Source organism: Calonectris borealis, chromosome 1, assembly GCF_964195595.1.
Source record: "Calonectris borealis chromosome 1, bCalBor7.hap1.2, whole genome shotgun sequence".
NCBI lineage: Eukaryota > Metazoa > Chordata > Aves > Procellariiformes > Procellariidae > Calonectris > Calonectris borealis.
The window spans coordinates 39,871,539-39,890,311 of NC_134312.1; the positions used below are offsets into that span (position 1 = coordinate 39,871,539).

Sequence of the window (18,773 nt, forward strand, 5' to 3'; positions counted from 1 at the left end):
TGTGTTCTTGCATTTATCACATTTTCTCCTCTAAAAGATGCTGCAGTTTTGTTTGTTTTGCCAAAAGTCCTTTTTGCATGTCTGGCCAGTATGAATGCACTGTATTCAGTTTATACAAGTATTTGTTAAATAATCATGGCAGAATAAGTTGTTTAAAATTATCTTTTTCTAGTGGCTTCGACTGCTTCTGAACAACTTGGCTGACTCTCTGGACAGGGAATTATGGAAGGATGGATATAGCTGTTAGCAGCAGGCTTTTAGGTTTTGGCAGTTGGCTGAAGATTCTGATTTGAATTACAGCAGCACTGGCTGTTGCATGCTAGGGCAAGAGTCCGTGTTAACACAGCCTTGGAAATTACAGAATCACAGAACGGTTTGGGTTGGAAGGGACCTTCAACGATCATCTAGTCCAACTATCGTGTTCTGCAGTAGTTCATTTTTTATTTCTTTGCCAGATGGACTATGGTATTTGGAAAGGCCTTTTGGATGCTCTTACAGCTGATGTGAAAGAGAAGATGTACAATGTGTTGCTGTTTGTTGATGGAGGATGGATGGTTGATGTTAGAGAGGTAAAATGAATTTTTATATCATGACATAGACCACAAAGCCAGATTTTACCTGGCTGTACCTTTGTCATCTTTATGTGCTTCTGTTTACTCTGTTACAATTCACTCTGGCCTTGCTGTGACCCGTTACAGATTGCTTCCTGTTGAGTTACCATATAAATCAGATCTGGCAGTCCAGTCTAGGCTGGTTAGTCCAGTTTTTTGCCTGTGACGCTGCTAATTATGTGGTTATGCTAGTTGCCTTTTAAAGGTAAGTGTTCATAATACTAATATATTATTTTGCTATGGTAAGGATGCCGAGGATGACCCTGAACGAACACACCAGATGATTTTGCTGCGAAAGCTGTGTCTGCCAATGATGTGTTTTTTACTGCACACAGTGTTACATAGTACTGGACAGTATCAGGAGTGCCTACGACTGGCTGACACGGTTGCTTCTGAGCGACACAAGCTTTATACGGTGAGTTATTGAGAGCTGCAGACAGCTTAGCTTCCATTTAAGAGCTCTGTGGGTTGACTGTGGAAAAAGCTTCTATATAGAGAGGAAGATGCCATATGTTCCTTAACATCACAAGTTTCTTCATCTCTTCCCATTCACTGCAATAGTAAAGGGTTTCCTTGTATGCTAACTTAAGGAATCAAAGAGTTAACTTTGAAACGCTGAAGATGATGCCAATGTTTTGACAAGCAGTTCTTCTGAGTAGTGCAGTTGCTAATTTTTGGATGGAGGCTATTGAATTGAAATAAGTTGAACTGTAGAATTGTAATTGATTTTTTTTTTTATTTCCATTACATCTCAGAACATTGTATAAGCAGGTTTTGTTTTGGAGCACTTGGTTTACCTAACCTCTCTCCCTCCAAAAGTCTGAAAAACAACAGAAGAAAACTTCAGCACTGAAAAAAACCCCAAAAACCTGCAACCAAAAAACCTAAACCCACAACACTTCACCCTCCCCTGCCACCCCACCCCCCCCCCCCCAAAAAAAAAAAAAAGAAAAACAAGGATTAGAAATCTGGAAAGGAACATCAAGGCTAAGAAAAATACTGTGATGCATTTGCCTGGATTGGCTTCAGATCTCTGCCAGCAATAACAGGAAAATTAAACTTGGCCGTTTACCAATAATCTTTGTAGTAGTTATGAGACAGAGCTATCTTGAGAGACTACCTTTGGGTTTTGGATACTGCTACTAGCTTGCAGTCATTTACTAAATGCCATTCTGAAATGTCTGGTGTTCACACTATCTTAAACAGAAAGAAAGAAAAAAAAGAAAAAATTTAGTAACTTAATTAATGACTGTTTACTTTGATATCAGTGCTATTCATTGCAAATAAATATTACTTCATTATGTCTTTTTTTATTCGTAGGTATTTTCAAAAGAAGAACTCCGAAAGCTTCTACAGAAGCTGAGGGAATCTTCTCTGATGCTTCTGGACCAGGATCTTGATCCTTTGGGATATGAAAATCAGTCATAGGATTTCATGTAGATACTTGCAAAAACTTCTGAACATGGACATTCTGGTTATAAAAAAGAACAAAACCATGACTAAGACAAATTGTTCTGATCTTTGGGGAAAAAAAACTAACCCTCAGATTTCAATTTCAACTTGAAAAATTCTGACCAACTTCAGAGAGGATATTTGTTATACAACCTTTTTCATAATGTTTTTTTTTTCCTAATAAAAGTGTTTCCATAAAAACCATATAAAACCATATAAATATGGTGATTAGGTGAACCTCCTTAACCTCTTTGCTTACATGCCAAAGAGCTGCCTCTAGACGGGAAACATTACTTGGCAGGAGAACGCGCAAGGGTACAGTGAGAGGAAAGTGAGACTGGCGGAGGTTGCATGTGGAAAGCAGGGGAGGAGAAAGCAGATGCAGGGAGCTGGAGGGAAAGAACATCAAAGGAAGAGAGGAAGTGAACGGCTGCCACCAGCCCTTCAGAAGAGAGAAGGGCTTGCTTCAGGGCTTGCACTGTCCTCACGTACATTCTGTAGCTGCTAAAATGCCGGTGTAATCCTGAACCGGCGGAAAGGCGACCGTACCTCAAAACTCCCAAGTTTGAGATTCTGTAATGTGTTTAGAAACCTTGTTCCGGCCCTGTTTACATGTGTAAACACACGTTTAGCTGCTTTTCCCTTGGCTGGAGAGTGCGGAGGACAGAGCTGCGGTGCAGTTAGGCAAGGGCTTCAGCTCCTTCACCCAGTCGGTGTCTTGACACTTGTGACAAAGAACGTAATCTGTGCTATACCTGTATGTACGTGTAGTTTTGTGTGTGTGTTTATAGAAATACCCAGTCCAGCTGTTGAGAGGTACTTGTACCTTGGAGAGAAGGTGTGTTTCTGCCCATCGCTGGACCGTTGGACAGCGGGGCAGGAGGGGGGGGTATGCCTGCGTGGGTGTATCGGGGGGGGGCGGGGAGAGGTCCTAGACGTTGGCGTGGACCGCAGGGCGCGTTTTCTGCTGCACGTTCTCCGTGCGCCTCTTGCTCTTATCAGGGGCTCCGCGGAAGCGTGGCTCCTGGCCCCGGTACGGGCGGCTCCCGCCCCCTCCCGCTTTGTCCGGTAGGTGCCGAGGGCAGGCAGAGCCGCTCGGCGCGGCAGCTCCGCCCGCGGGGCGGTGCCGGAGCGGGCGGGGCCACCGGAAGGCGCGAGCCCACGTGTCCCGGCGGGGGCGGGGGCAGGCGGCGGCGGCGGCCCGGCCGGTGCGCTGGCGGCCGGCGGGCTGCCTCAGCCGCTGGTGGCCGGCCCCGCGGGACGCCATGGGCTGGATGCCGGCGCAGGGTCGGTTGGCGGCGGGGCTGCTGGTGAACCTGGCCGCCTCCATATGCATCGTCTTCCTGAACAAGTGGCTGTACGTGCGGCTGGGCTTCCCCAACCTCAGCCTCACCCTGGTGCACTTCGCCATCACCTGGCTCGGCCTCTACCTGTGCCAGGCGCTCGGCGCCTTCTCCCCCAAGAGCCTGCAGCCCTCCCAAGTGCTGCCGTTGGCCCTCAGCTTCTGCGGCTTCGTCGTCTTCACCAACCTCTCCCTGCAGAGCAACACCATCGGTACCTACCAGCTGGCTAAGGCCATGACCACGCCGGTCATCGTGGTCATCCAGAGCCTGGCTTACGGCAAGACTTTCCCTCTCCGTATCAAGCTTACCCTGGTGAGGAGGCGGTGGGGCTGAGGGGAGCGGGGTGGGGCTGCCCTCGGGCGTCGCCTCAGGCCGGGCGGGCAGGGGGGAGGGTAGGGACGCGAGGGGAACCCCCCCTCCCTCCGCCCGCCCGGCCTGAGGCGACGCCCGAGGGCAGCGGCCTAAGACCCCTCTCTCCTCCTCCCACAGGTCCCCATCACGCTGGGCGTCTTCCTCAACTCCTACTACGACGTGAAGTTCAGCGTCCTCGGGATGGCGTTCGCCACCTTGGGCGTCCTGGTGACCTCCCTCTACCAAGTGGTGGGTAATGGCGGGGGTGGGCGGCAGCCCTGTGGTGGTTGGTCTTCAGCCTGCTGTCCCTCGGTTAGATCACCTTTGAACAGCAGCCTGCCTTTCAGGAAACTCTCCATACTCCGTTATTTATTTAAAATAAAAACAAAAAAACCCCCAAATTGTGATAATCGACCACAACCCCTGGTAAATTGTTTAAGGAATTGAGCATCCTCGCTGCTAAAAGTTGGGGTGTCATCTTTAACGTGCTTATGAGCATATTTTCAAGGGATCAAGATTGCTTCATCGGTAAAATTCTGTTTTTCTAGAGAGCACGGATTCTTTCCTTCCTGAAGCAAGTTCCTTGCATTTGAGCCTTTCCCTATAAAGGACATTTTCCAATCCTTCAATTAATCCCATGGTTTATCCTTGAGCTATTTACATTTTATCAGCATCCTTCTTCAACTTCAATATACACAGTCTCAGGTGTTTTTGTAGAGGGTGCTTTAGTGCCAAATATAGGCACAATATAACCTCTGTGGCTGATTATCGTTGAAAAAATAGATATGTCCAAGGACTGCCTTCGCCCTTTCTGCTGTAACATTGTACTAACAGCTCATGATCGGTTTGTTATCATCCATGATTGTAAAAGCATCCCAAATTAGAGTCCCCTGTCGTGTTGATGTGATAGTCATCACCAATTTAAGCGTGAATCTCTTTGTAACAGATGTGCTGTGCCTCCGGAAGAAGTGAGGCTCTTTGACCTGTAGTGTGCAAGATGATAAATAATGGTCTCTTTTCCTGTTTTGGGGCAGGAGGAGGAGAGAGATGCTGCATTGTAACTTTAGGTAATGGTGTGTGTTCTGGAGAAACGATAGTACCTGAGTGAAATTATCCTGTAGTTTTTTAAAAAACTTAGCAAGTTTATATTGTATACACTGGAATCCTTGTTACCCGTGAATGTGATTTATGAAGTATTAATGTAAACATCACTCTTAAGTATAATACAAAGCTGCAACCTTTTCCTATAGCATCTATCTTTGTATCCATGATAAATAATGTTGTCTCTTAAAGCACGCTACAATTATAGTCAATATTGAAATGAAATCCAGTAGATTTGGAATAAGCTGGCAAAAAAAAGCCAAACGTTTACTGGTTTTGTTAGCTTCTGTGTGGAGGAAAATGAGAAGGAGCAAAAGCAGATCTCTGCTTAGGCAGAGATGCTCAGCTCCATCATAGACAGGATCTGGAATTTGTCTCGAGAATAAAAGGGAGCTGTCCTTTTCTTCCCAGCTCTGCTATTTTTTTGTTCTTCTCAAGCATAATACCTTACCCCTAGGCTATGGGAAAAGGAAAGTTTATGCACTTACGGGGGTTTTCACTGCCCCTGCATACGCTTTCCTCCTCACATGACTGTGCTTCACGGCTTGTGTGCTCACCAGAGACAAACATGCAGGCCTCCGGTTAGGCAACGGTGGAAGGTGATGCTCAGCAGTCTGTTCATGTAGTATTGTCCACATGAGACTCCCTCTGTGTTAGTAGCCAGTTTACTTTTGCTCAAGTTCTCCATTTATGTTTTTTTTCCTCCTGTTAACAGCTTTCTCTTTTGGTTTTAGTGGGTAGGAGCTAAGCAGCATGAGTTGCAGGTAAACTCTATGCAGTTGCTGTACTATCAGGCACCAATGTCCTCGGCTATGTTGTTGTTCATCATACCCTTCTTTGAGCCAGTCTTTGGAGAAGGGGGAATATTTGGGCCCTGGACGCTTTCTGCTGTGGTAAGGCTTTTATTGACTTTATTTAAATAATCGTCATTGATGTAGTTAAATTTGATACCAAGATCTGTTTCTTTGTGAAGCAGATTTTTGTACACTCATTGACTATGACGAGATGAGAGGGGCATGTGCAAGCAAAAAAAAAATACTTGTTGTGTCTGCCCCACTTCCTCCCAGAGGAGTCTGTCTGTCAACTGATTTACGTCCTTATTCTTGTTTCTGTTTAGAGGGCATCTGAACAACAGGAAAATCTGACAAAATCCCGCAGCTTTCCCTAGTGTATTAAATTAAAAATACGTAAGTGCCCTAGTTCCAGCTCTTACTGTCCACTCAGAAAAGAGATAAGCATGCTCACTTTTGACACTCTCAACTCCTCTTCTGTGGAAGGATGCCAACAGTGGTTGTTCTCTAGAACTGCTATTTTCATCAAGAAGGCTATAACTTCTCTCTTTATCCTTCTGTCCAAAAAAGAGCCAGTGGCATATTCTTACCACTGCTGATCGTGCCGCTCAGTGATGGGTCATTTCTCGTAGCACTGCAGTTTATGAATGGAATAGCAAGTGTTCACAATAATAAAATCAGGTGTTTTTCCGAAACAGTTTTTTTGTGTGACCATAAATAAGACTTTGTCTCAAAGGTAAAGAATACAACTTTTATGTGTATGAGTAGCCAGATTTTTCCAAATAGCTCTTAAACATTCACTGAGAGTAAAGGAGAAAAGGCTTGTGGTTATATCAATATGTAATTATGGACATCATACCCTGAGCTACTTATACACATCACCAATGTCTATATTAATTTGAAAATGTTCCTATTTTTGTTCTCCATATGTTTTTCTTGCCTGATACTTTGCATTTGAAAGTAAAGGAAACTAACTAAATAACCTGAAATGTATCTACAAATGGCCAAAAGCATGTGGGATTACTGACTGTGTCCATTAATCCACAGATAATGGTACTGCTGTCTGGTATAATAGCCTTTATGGTAAACTTGTCCATTTACTGGATCATTGGAAATACGTCACCTGTCACGTATCCTTTGTAACATTAGTTGTTTCTCCTGTTTCCAGATGAATTATGTTAGCATTCATTTGGGCTGGTTAACCATGGGAAAATTGTTTGGTAACCTGCCTGCTTTATCTTAAATGATGAAGCTGGAAAAGCATGTTCATGTTTTAGTGTATTTTGTTTCTTTGTTCAGGGTTAACTTACTGACGTGACCTTCATTCCTACAAAGAATATTTACCCACACTTTGGCTACCTTGAGGAAGTGTTGGCGTGTCACTTAGTGTGTAGTGTACGATGGGTGAAAGGCTTTACATGGAGGTTAATTCTCATAGCTGCAGAGATGCGGGAAAGTTGCATGAGTCAATGTGACATACCATTGCATGCTTTAGATGTAATTAATGAAGTTCCCAAGAGTTTCTTTTTACAAAAAATAATACTGATCTTTGCTATAATCCTTAACATATGTCTAGGTATAACATGTTTGGACATTTCAAGTTCTGCATCACCCTCCTGGGAGGGTGCCTCTTATTTAAGGATCCGCTGTCTGTTAATCAAGGCCTTGGGATTGTGTGCACATTGTTGGGCATTTTAGCTTACACCCACTTCAAGCTTAGCGAGCAGGAAAGCAATAAGAGTAAATTGGTTCAGCGTCCATAAAGCAAGGGTTTCTGGAGATTAATAATATTGTGAAGGAAAACAAGTATTTAAATATGCAGTGATTCTTGAATGCACAAAATTGCCTCGTTCATTTAGATCTATGGTTTTAGTTTAACTGCCAGGATCGTTATTCTGTAACTAAACCAAACAAACTGAATTATGTAAAATGCTGGGGTTTTGCCATCTCAGTCCGTCCTATCGTTTTCATTAAATTTAAATGGTAACTTAAAAGAGAAAACGGCGCACTTCAAATTGCTGTGGAAATTGTACTGAAGTAATTATATTTTTTGCATACCGAATGAGATCATGATGGCTACAGTTATAATACAGAGAGAGAGAAAGAAAAGGAATCCTGTCTTTGTGATCATGCCAATATTACTGTTGTGGAGAAACTTGGAAGCATTTTTATGCAGATGTTCTGGTACGTAGTGATGCTTCCTCCTTTTTGTCTGGTGAACGATGAAGAGGAAACATACTTTGTTTAGTAGTTTTGAAAAGGGCTGCCAAGCTCATTCCTATTTCTTCTATCCTTTCTTATGTATGTTTGGCTTCAACACATTGATTAATTTTGGCTGAAGAAAGTAGATAAAATTAGAGGTGGAGAGAGACTAGAGGAGACGGTGGAAAACTTGAAGCCACAGGCCAAGCTGTAGAAAAGTAGGAAATCAGATCTAAACAGTTCATCTTAAATTTTTGTCTTGGTCCATCAGGACGTTAATGAAGTCATTCATGTTTTAGAATTCTGTTACTGCTTTATAATTTTCTTGATGCCAAAACCAAGGCTTTACATGAGATCTTGTAAATACTCGTGAGCCTAATAAAATCTCTGAGTTTGTGGTAATAACCAAATATTTTGCAGCCCTTGCACACAGACACCCATGCTAAAAATATTTTTGGAGAAATCTTTGGAAAGGTCACCATCTGTAATGGATGTGAAGATTGCCCAGTTCTCTCTCCTGCCTTCAACCCCACCTCGCTCACTCTCACACCCTCCCCCAAGAGTTACGTTGTTCGGTGGGATCTGCAGAGTTGTCTGCTGTTGTTTTGGGGGGGTGCCCAGGGGTTGTCTGGGCAGTGCTGGCTGGGTAGGCAGCGTTTCCTCAGCAGACAGTCACTGGAAACGTATCGGAGTGACTGAAGAGTATGAGGTAGGACCTGCTTCTGCTCTAATTTGGGAACGCTTTCAAAATTATTTTATGCCAGTATCAAGCACTGATTTTGACAACGTGGAAGAAAGAAGCTAAGTGCTGTTCTATTTAAAAAAAGAAAGAAGAAATAACTGCTTTCAGTAAATCTGGTGAGAACATATGTTTGCTAGATTTGCAGGGTTAGAATTTATTTGCAGTATCTTAATCCTTACATTTTGGGGTTCGTTTTGTCTTCATCTACCTCTGGCAGATTTAAAGAGGGGAATTATGTGAACAAAAACAGGTATTTAAGTTTTACAACCACCGACAAAAATGATATTTAGTTTCTCTAAGCTTTTTACAATATAGGTAACAAGTCTTTGTGTAAGAAACAATGCAGATCTTCTCAAGCTTGTAAATTATTTATTCTGTTACAGTTCTTGATTTAAGAAAAAGTTATTTCTCTGTGTAACCTAAGTTTACACCGTAATACTCTATATAATTTCAAAGTTAGAAATACCTGAATAATTTTACGTCTTTACCAACTGTGTCTTAGACATTGTACTGATCCAAGGATAATTTTTTGTATACGTTTTTATAAATCTATAACTAGTTTAAAAATACAGCCTGGACTACTGAAAGACATGTTCAATCAATCTCTGGATGCATACCCTTCGGTACGTACACTGAGAAAGCCGTTTGCATTAATTTGTGCTGTGCACAAGTTCTTCTAAAATGTAGATAGACTGCAAAGACTCTTACAGTTAGAAAACAACTGAATTAGAAGCCTGTATGACAACAATATTTGGGATGAGACTGATGTAAATACAGAGTGTTAGAATGAACAAAAGAACAGTGTCTGAAAATACAAAAGACTCCTTAAGGAGAGGAGCAGATCTGCAAGAGAAAGTTAACAGTATCATTAAAACAATACATTATAAATACAGTCTGTTGCTGGAATGTGTAAGTCGTGGAGGTCACTTAAGTGACATGATTTTTTTCATATGTTCAAGAATTCTTCTTTGAGATTTACCTGTTGTATCTAACAAATAAAGTATCTTGAACTTTGTCATATGGTTCAAAATATTAAATCCAGGAGACTTGTATCATTGTGGGATAAATAGATATTTGTATGTACTGTTTCTTTGGATACTATGTGTAGGGTGGGAATAAATTTTTAATCACTTGACTGATACCTGTTTATTGCAGGGGAGAACAGCTGTTCTTGTCTTTTTTCATCTTCTGCTTGAATTGCATACACTTTGGGGGTCTAGGTGTGTATAAGACAAAATGGTGCCACTTGGATTTCTGTCTATATAAATATTTCAAGGAGTTAGCATGTTTTGGGGCTGAACTCATGACACAAATGAGGGAGGCTGCGTGCCTCCCCTCCTCTGGGCAAATACAGGGACCCGCATGCATGTATGCATATACTTGCCCACTGACAAACTGCCTGTGTGCTTTCCTTTGCCCCTGTCTCTTTCCCCCACCTAAGTCCTTCCTGAATGCTCCAGTCTCTGCACATTTTCCATTTCCTTCTCTGTCCTGCACAAAGGTCCCCAGTGCTGAGGTTCCTTGGTCTTACCTCTCCCCTATGCTAAAACTGTGCATACTTCCCTCAACCCTTAGCAGAGGAGTCCCGATGCTCTCCCAGTGGTACTGGGGAGGAGGACAGGAGCAAAATAAAGTTAATAATATGATGCCAGAGTAGGGTAACTCTGGCACCAGCCAACGTCTTCCTTCATAGGCAAGTATGTGTAGAGTTTTATGTTACGGGGATTGAATCTTCCTTCAGGAGATGATTGTAAAACAACAAAGAGAAGGAAGGGGTAAGAGACACTTCTAGTTTAGATGGTTTTACTGCAAGCACTGTGATAATTTACTTAGCCAAACTTTTAAATCCTGAAGTAAAAGTAGAGTTTAATAAAAATTACTGATACTTAGCTGGTGGGAAATTTGCTTATTCTAGCTTTTACTATATCACTTTAATATGTTTTCCTGCTAATTACATGTATTTCATTCAGTTTTGGCTTTCCTGAAAGAGAAACCAGAGACTTGGCATCTTTAACAATATGTTAACAATCGCCCTGTATGTGCCATCACAACTGGAGCTGTACTGTACAAACACCGGTGTTTACTTTCTGCTTTTCATTTTACTTCATAGTAAAATATGATTTGGGGTCTACATATGACTAAACCATGGTAACAAGATGGACCTTGGTCCTTTTCTGCCATCAAGTGCTTTGCTGCTTATATTAGCATTCTTTACTTTAAAAAACTACCATTGGTGTAGTTCCAGTGGAAAAGCTAGCGTAGATACCAGAGTGGCGTTTAAAAATTATAGCAGATGCAGATGATTCTGATTAAAATGAGTGACTGGTGGTAAGGTATCTTTGCTAGCCTTGTCCCTAAAAACACTTTAGAACAACATACACAAATTTTTCTGATTTTCCCCATAGGAATAGGAAGTATGTCTTCACTTGGAGATACTCAGTTAAAAACTTTGTGTTACCTTTAATTTTGGTAGCTCAGCACTTGTTTGACAGATTTTGCATCTGGTTTTGTATGACTTGCTAAGTTCTTGCAGGCTCTGGGGGCACTGTGCCAGAGGAGTTTTCCTGTTTATGGGTGAACAGCTTCTCTCTCAGGCTGGAGGTTGAAGGAGAGCAGTTTGCTGCTGTTACGTGTATGAAAAGGAGGCTTGTCTTGCAGGAAGTCTACCTTCAAGACAGAGCTGCAATTCAGCAGGAATGTATCCTCTCTCTGTCTCATTTCGTGAAACGAATGCCCAGTGATGGCCTGGGGCTAAAGCAACGTTAAAGCCTTGTTTGGGCTATCCATAATTTTTATTAAACTTTTTTTAAAATATTAGTGGTAGTCAATGCTGGTTACGTATTAAGGTAAAAATCTCATTTTTATAATGTCTTATATAATAGGAGCTTTAGAAGAGTGTTTTATAACATTTTGGAGTACAGCTAATGTCTAACTCATGTCTAGTTTGTCACATCTGCAAAATCTATCAAAAGGTAATGATGGATTTCGTAACTGGCTGTATATATTTTACAGTTGGGCTGCTGAGAAGGGTCTTGCTCTTGAGCAATACTGTGCTACTAAACACTGACATAGTGTTAATGTATTTAGCAGTGATTTAGAAACATCCAGCCTGAAATTCACCGATGTGCTTAGGAAGGGAAAAAAATGCCTCAGTCTGATAGAGGAGAGAGCTTTTTATCTTCTTGCTTTTAACAACAAATCTGAGGCTTGCAGTTTAAGGGAATTCTGAGAGCAGGCCTTACTCTCCCCAAATCACCTTTCATGATAAGATTTCTCTACCAAGATGTCTGTTTTGCTCCCAGTTACATAGTTGGTGTCTTACCTGGATTTTAAAAGAATAGAGTTTGGATTGCAGACTTGCAGATGTTTGCTTGTGTTATGGGTTTTTTCCTCTTAAAATTTTGTTAGCCATTCACAACCCAACTTCCCTGTTTAATGAGAAAACAAAAAAGAAAGGAATGTTGAATAAATGAAAGGGAGACTGGATATATAGTGAAGATATGTTTTGTTTTGCACAAGAATTTCACTCTTCTAACTGTAAAGATACAGCTCTTTCTGTTTGTTTCTCTACTATTATAATCGGGTAGATGCACACAAGCACCAGCTTTCTGCTCCATACAAACTCACTGTCTTCCTGCTGGTGCTCCCTCTCTGATCGCAGTCTCAGCCTTCCATTCGACAGCTCAGTTGCTGCAAAGATGATTGGGATGTCAGCTGCAGAAGGTTAAGAACATGAAGTGAAAAACTATCAGCAGGAGCTGATATAATCTTGAGTAATGAGAAATCCTATTCTAAGACACAGAGACGTCTTACCAAAAAGACCTGTGCCAAACAGCAGGGAGAGGTGTGGGTTTATCTCCAGGCAGATATTGCAAAGAATGCAAGAATTGTATGAATTGTATGAATTTTTTCTGTGCTGCAGTAGTTGACAAATTTAGTTTAAACTAGCTTTTAATAATATAAAAATTGAAAATATAAATGCCGTGCAAAAAAATAAATAGCTGGACTCAGACAGTATAAAATCTTTGCCAGACTCGTCCCACACCGATGGTTAACCTTCCTGAGAGAAGGGAGCTATTGTTCCACCTCCCCTTTGCCAGTGGTGCTGGCCTTAGTGAAGGAGGGTTTGTGTTCCTGAAAGCTGGTCTGCTTTTTTTCAACTGTATCAGTTGGTCCAATGAAAACATATCACCTCTCCCTACAGAGCTGTCTCGCTGAAGTTACTGTTTCTGCTTTCATCTAAGTGACTTGGATCGTGCTCCTATCTTCCTCCAGTAGCTGAAAGGTCTAATGGACCTTGGGGAGTAGAACATACTGCATCACCTCATGTGACTGCAGTGTCCAGTCAGCCCTGCTGTAGGGGATCCAGCCCAGCCCAAAGGGTCATCGTTGCAATATATGGTACAATGAGAACTAAAGAAAGGGGAAATGCAATCCCTTTTCATTGTTTTAGTTACAAAGCAGTTACTAATCCTTTCAAATTTTAGTCTTTGTAATTTCCCTTTTAGTAGGTGCGTAAGAAAGCTCCCTTTCCTGTTTCAGTCTGCTCTTTCTGTATAAAGTATAATTATACTATATTTTCTGGAATTAAGACAGAAATCGTATTCACTGCTCACATAAATATATTGACTGCACCCAGCGTTGCTTCTTTTACCTAGGGGTCCTTAACTGCCTTCCAATCCAGAAAAAAAAAAAATCCTTAAAATACAGGAGGAGTCAGGTTAACCTGAATGAAGAGGTAGCTTGCCTGCTCAGGAGTTGCACGTGCCTTCCCAGCTGCAGTAGCTCAGTACCTAATAGGCACAATATGCTGCCTTTCTAATGGAAAGACAGGAACAGACATTGACAGATTAAATGTAATGTAATGAAAGTAAGTTATGTGTTTAGAAGCAAGTAGTGGGGATGATCCAAAGGTTGCTTGAGGATTAGCATTGCAAAGATATATTCTGATTTGTTAGTGGCTTCACTGGAATGTGAATATAAGCCTCTCATTTGAAGGCACATGGTTATATTTAAGGAGCTCCAAGAAGTCCAGCACGGCTGTGTGGGTAACTAGCACATGCAGGATGCACATGCAGGCTACCAGTGTGTCAGAAAAGAGCAGGATTATTTTTAGAACCATAGACGGCTGTGTCACATCCAGGAAGTGCAGGGAGGAGATTTCTGGTTGAAGCACAGCATAAGAATGTAATTTATAATGACCTTGGCCCTGAAAACAGTTGTATTTTTTACTTTCGTATGAAGCAGAGGCTGAAAAGCAAACTCGTTTAAAGGAGCTGTGTTCTGATCAGGCGAAGCACATGGAATAATCATGGCTACTGGGACCCTGGAACAGAGGTGTCTGTGTATTAAAAAAAAAGTGAGAGAGTGGATTAAGAGACAACTGAGAGGAGTATACAGCACATATGCATCTAGGCTGGTTTTTAAATATAAGGTCTAAGTTTAGATGCTTAACTCCACAACTAGGTGTCTGAATAGCAGGGCCAGATTTGTCAGTGCGAACTTCTTCCCTTTCAGTTGTACTTAATGGAGAACGGCATGTGCTCAACACTTCCAGAAATGAAGCTGCAGAGTTGACAAGTTTGACATTTTTTTGGTCTCCAACTAAATTAGGTATGCTGTTTAACAAAGAAACCAAGTCCTTGTTCTGCTTCCTTACTCTGTCCGTAATGTTTTTAATCCTCCTTACTCTTTGGGGAAGAAGAAACCATTTGTGCATGTTTATTTTCTGTTGCGTAACTAACTGCAGTGACTGAATAGGTTTTGTTTTACAGTACACTGGAGTTGCATATTAAAAACTTTGATTAAGATCTTGTAATTTATCCACATGTGCGCATGCCGAATCCACTCAGGTTTCTGTCTTCGAGCTGAATAGAAAAAGCTGCTCATATTATACAGCATCAACTGTTATAAAGTGCTTCTCTCCAAGGAGTGGAAAAGCAATGTTAAGGTCTTCTAGGGTCCAGAGTGATTTACTTGTTAAATGCATTTCTTGTGGGGATTAGTCAAAACTGGTTTCCTATTTGTTAATCCAGCTGAGAGGAGAAACCGACAGTGGTGGTCATATGTCCTTCAGGCAATTATGATATATTTCAGAAAATAAACGATCTCACTTTTCTGAGTGGTAAGATGATTCTTCTGCTCAGGATTAACAATGTACTAATGTTTTTTGGCTGGTATCATTCCCCAGAGACCTACTTCTCCAGCTTTTCCTCAGGTGCAGTGTGTATAAGACTTTAGTCAACAGGTAGGAAAAAAGAGAGAGAGAGATGTAGTAGATTTGTTTCCCAAACAAAGCCCAAGCAAAACTTTCCCATAAAGGCTATTTTGATTCATGGATAGCTTTGCCTTTATCAGGGGTGGACATGTAAACTTTAATTCTGTACCCCTAAACCTACAGTCTCAATGAGGTCCAGCCAACAGCAGAGTTGATGGACACATGGGAGGATGGCGCTGACCTGGAGTTGCTCAGCACTCACAGTAAGTTGTTTTATAGAACTAGATGCAAGATTACAGAACTGTGCTTGGGTGTCATTCAAACCTCATCTTGGATGCCGAAGAAAGAAATTAAAATACAGGTAGTTTTAAAATCAGAACCTTTCGGAAACTGGCAGATTTAGTGAAAGACATGCTCTTAGCACATGTTATATGAGATGGCAGTCAGTGGAACGGCATGTTACTGCTTAAAGACTCATGTCCTGCTCCCCCCCATGAACACAGATTGGGCACTTGCTTCTGCCCCTTGATCTGTCTGAGCTGGGAGACTCATCTCACCCTCTGCTAGGCCAAATAGCCATGACTGGTTCAGACAGCAACTTGATTGCCTTGCTGTGCGGGCAGGAAAGTTTCAGGGCTGGGACAAGGGAGAAGAGTGACACCACATGGCTAGAAACAGGATTGAGGGAAGCGGGGCAAAGATGGGAGGCACCTCGTTCAGTAGTCCAGATGTAACGTCCACATGCCCAGCCTCAGAAGGCAGGTTTTAAAGGAGGTTTCACACATAAATGAAACGGTGAGAAAGCCCTATTTTCATGTACAGCTACCAGCCTCTCAGCAGAAGCCCTCAAAGAGTTTCTCAAGCACTCCACAACATATTTATGTGCCTATAAGTGGTCTTGAAGTCTTTGGGAGACTGGCTGGCTCTGAGCTTCAGTGGTTCATTGTCTGCCTCTGCAGCCTCCCATGGACTGGCAACTCTCTACTCTCCTTGTCCCCTGTATAAAGAGAAGATCTTTGGAAGGTTTGTGTGTTGGTTCTATTTTTCAGCACACTCCATTTAGCTGAACCGGTCTGTGCTACATCAGCTGTTTCTGCTTCTGTGAAGATAGCTTTACTCATTTGAGAGCCTATAATAATTCACAGGGTGTCACACAAATCAGAAATCATTGGGATATTATTTTTAAAGGCTGGTTGATTTTCTAATCAGTTACTTGTCCGTAAGCAAGCCAGGATTTAAATATCTTGTAGTTAAGTATTCTCGGTGTTTTCATTGAGCGTAAAAGTAAGATAAGCAGTCCCCTGATCTCCAGAGTTTCCTTTTAAAAATGGATGTAAATCAATGCATACAAAGATATCTAAAGAAGTTATTTTAGGATGTGACATCCTTGTTGACTAATGGGATTTAACATTTTGGGGCTAGGAATGACTGCAATGACACAAACGTCTGGAAAAACTTTTCTGCAAAAGTTGCAGAAGAAGCAGCCAGAGACATTGGGCTCTAAAGAGGCATTGCTTGCACTGAAAACTGGAACCAAAACCTAGTAAAAATGGAGAGCTGATATCCATATATAAAGCATAGATAAAACCATAAAGTTTCCTTAGTTTTACTACAGTCTTCTTTTTGGTCTTGCATTAAATAATTGTATGGCTGCATGTACCCAAAGGACTCTTATTCCACGTGCACGCTGACAGTGATGTGAGGCAGTACTGCCCCCCAGCTACTCGCGGCTTCTCCTCCTCCAGAGACCATTGTCCTTTCCCATCTGTGTCAGCAAAGAGGAATGTGTGCCCATGCTGTGGTCTCCCTTGGATGCAATCACTTGAGTAACAGTTTAACGTGCCACACTTTGAATGGAACCCACTGAGATGCGGGTAGTCATCCTTCTGACTTACTCTGTTGCAGGGGCAGTAACTTTTGCTAAGAAAGTACCATTAACAGCAGAGGGAAGCGGTGTCTTGAGCTGGAGCAACTTTATTTGCTAGAGCTGCTTGACCAACACTGTAATTACAACAGCAAATCGTGCCTGCTAGTAGGCAAAGAAATATCAAGATCATAATTTTGGAACTGTGTAGGGAAAAAGCTTTGAAAGGGATAGAAAGATTAGCCACAAGATGAAAGAAGGTGTCACTTCTCAGTCTTTTATCAAAAAGTTGCCACACTAAAATGTGTGTATTTGCTATCACAAAGGAAATTCCCTTAATATCTGCACAAGTGGAATGCAAAATACACAGCTGAAACATGGTCTCTACAAATATCAAGATGTACATCTCCCAAGAAGCTTTCATAGAAGAGAACAGGTTCAGCGTGAAGTACAGAGCAAATGAGCTATAAAACAGAATGGCCTGCAAATTACCATCAGAAATGTCTTCAGTGGTACAATCAACCCAACACATCTTGCAGAGAAAGCTTTCAGCTCCGTTGCAATACAGGAAAAGCTGGCTAACACTAGCAAAAGTAATTATCAGTGGTAACGTACTCTTTACTTCTCCCTCAGTAACACCTGAGGGAAACTTCTGGGAATTTGTACCCAGTTCTATCACTGGAGATACTGCAGGGGCTTATCAACCCAGGTGTCCTGCTATTGGCAGGACATTCAAGCTGTGGTTAGATGATAAGGGAAAGACCACTGAATGGCTCCCTGCCTTCGGAAGGGGTTATTTCCCCATTTCCATCTCCAATTCTCTGCTTCCAGCTGTGTGTTCCTGCTGCTTTCCTTGTGATGTCTCATGTGCTCATGTGACCGCATGATAATGCAAGCTGGCATACTAGCAGCAAATAAAAGTAAATATCCTGCTGTTGAATCAGATATATCTGTGGTGAAATATGCCAAAGCCAGCTCAAAAAGGTACTTGGCTGGGAATGCACAGCTCCTGGCAAGGCCATTGTTTCAATAGGGTATTAGATGGGCTGGGGACATTCTTTCAGTGCGATATGTGATGCATCACCTAACCATGCAATCTGGCTGAAAAGTAACCTGCAGAAAAAAATGCACTATTTCTCAAATATGCCACATCATTTTATCCACTTTATGCCATAGATGCACAAATATCTGTGCCAGTATAACAGAAGGGGCAGCAAGAGGATGGAAGAGGTGGATGGGAACAGATCTCTGTGAAGTAGCATGCCTACCAAAGAAATGCATGCTGAATCTTCACTGTCTCACCATTAACACAACCATTTTAGTGTGGCTGTGCAGCTGAGTAAGCCCCACAACCGATAGGTTTCTTTGAGCAGAGCAGATATGGTAGATAATGTGGCTGATTAGGGATCAGGAAGCGGGTAAGACAGGCCCAAGCCAATGATTCTCTGTAGCTTTACCTACATCCTATCCGGTGAGAAAGAGGAAATTAGATATTGTGACATCTCCTGCATTGAATGAGTTAAAGATCAGGATAAGCAATTATCTGTCAAAAGGGATGGTTGGTATTCTACCAGACCTTCTTCAGTAGATATTGGGGAAAACAAGCGTTCTCATGAACCGTCTTGAAACTCTGTATTTTGGCGCTGAAAGCCAGAAGACCCGTGCCCTCAAAGATCTTGCTGCACTGCATTTCTGGATATGTTTGTGTGAGGCTTGTTTTACTTACGTGAGGAAACTCCAGCCTGTCTCCTGACAGCCAAGTCATGATGCAGCAATATCTTACAGACTCACAACGGTGGATTTGGGATTTTTCCCTTGTGAGTAACACTACCGTGGTGTATTTCTCTCAAAGTATTCTACCATGCTGTGTCCCTTCTGGCCTTGGCTCACATCTGAACAACATGGTGTTAAGATAAGTAAGGTGGGTCAGAAGTCAAAGCCCAGTGCCTGCATATTTCTCCAGGTACACAAAGAAAGGCAGAAGAAACTGCCAAGAAAAATGCACAGAATCAAAGCTACCACAGCTAAAATGATTATTTTTAAATGACAGGGGTGATCTAAACTAAGATGCTAAGATGGACCCTGTGAAACCAGCTGAA

General features: G+C 42.0%; 2 protein-coding genes across 4 annotated transcripts in view; both read left to right on the top strand.

The window, feature by feature from the left end:
- Positions 1-2,278, top strand: part of NUP107 (nucleoporin 107) — a 32,729-nt gene extending 30,451 nt beyond the window's left edge. Inside the window, exons 26-28 of the mRNA XM_075149427.1 lie at positions 456-569; positions 859-1,026; positions 1,932-2,278. Coding sequence (XP_075005528.1) covers positions 456-569; positions 859-1,026; positions 1,932-2,039 — 390 coding nt within the window. The 3' untranslated portion in view covers positions 2,040-2,278. The remainder of the gene's footprint in view (positions 1-455; positions 570-858; positions 1,027-1,931) is intronic.
- A 970-nt stretch (positions 2,279-3,248) lies between these two features.
- Positions 3,249-9,645, top strand: SLC35E3 (solute carrier family 35 member E3). Of its 3 annotated transcripts, none has more exons than XM_075149509.1 (5): positions 3,249-3,718; positions 3,896-4,006; positions 5,593-5,751; positions 6,697-6,779; positions 7,226-9,645. In XM_075149509.1, the coding sequence occupies exons 1-5, from the start codon at positions 3,329-3,331 to the stop codon at positions 7,410-7,412; spliced, it is 930 nt and encodes a 309-aa protein (XP_075005610.1). In that variant the 5' UTR covers positions 3,249-3,328; the 3' UTR covers positions 7,413-9,645. The 3 variants fall into 3 exon arrangements, with proteins under 3 accessions (XP_075005610.1, XP_075005625.1, XP_075005618.1); XM_075149524.1 differs by lacking the exon at positions 7,226-9,645 and adding an exon at positions 5,976-6,045 and having other exon boundaries at positions 3,256-3,718; XM_075149517.1 differs by lacking the exons at positions 6,697-6,779; positions 7,226-9,645 and adding an exon at positions 5,976-6,687 and having other exon boundaries at positions 3,256-3,718.
- Positions 9,646-18,773: the final 9,128 nt, after the last annotated feature.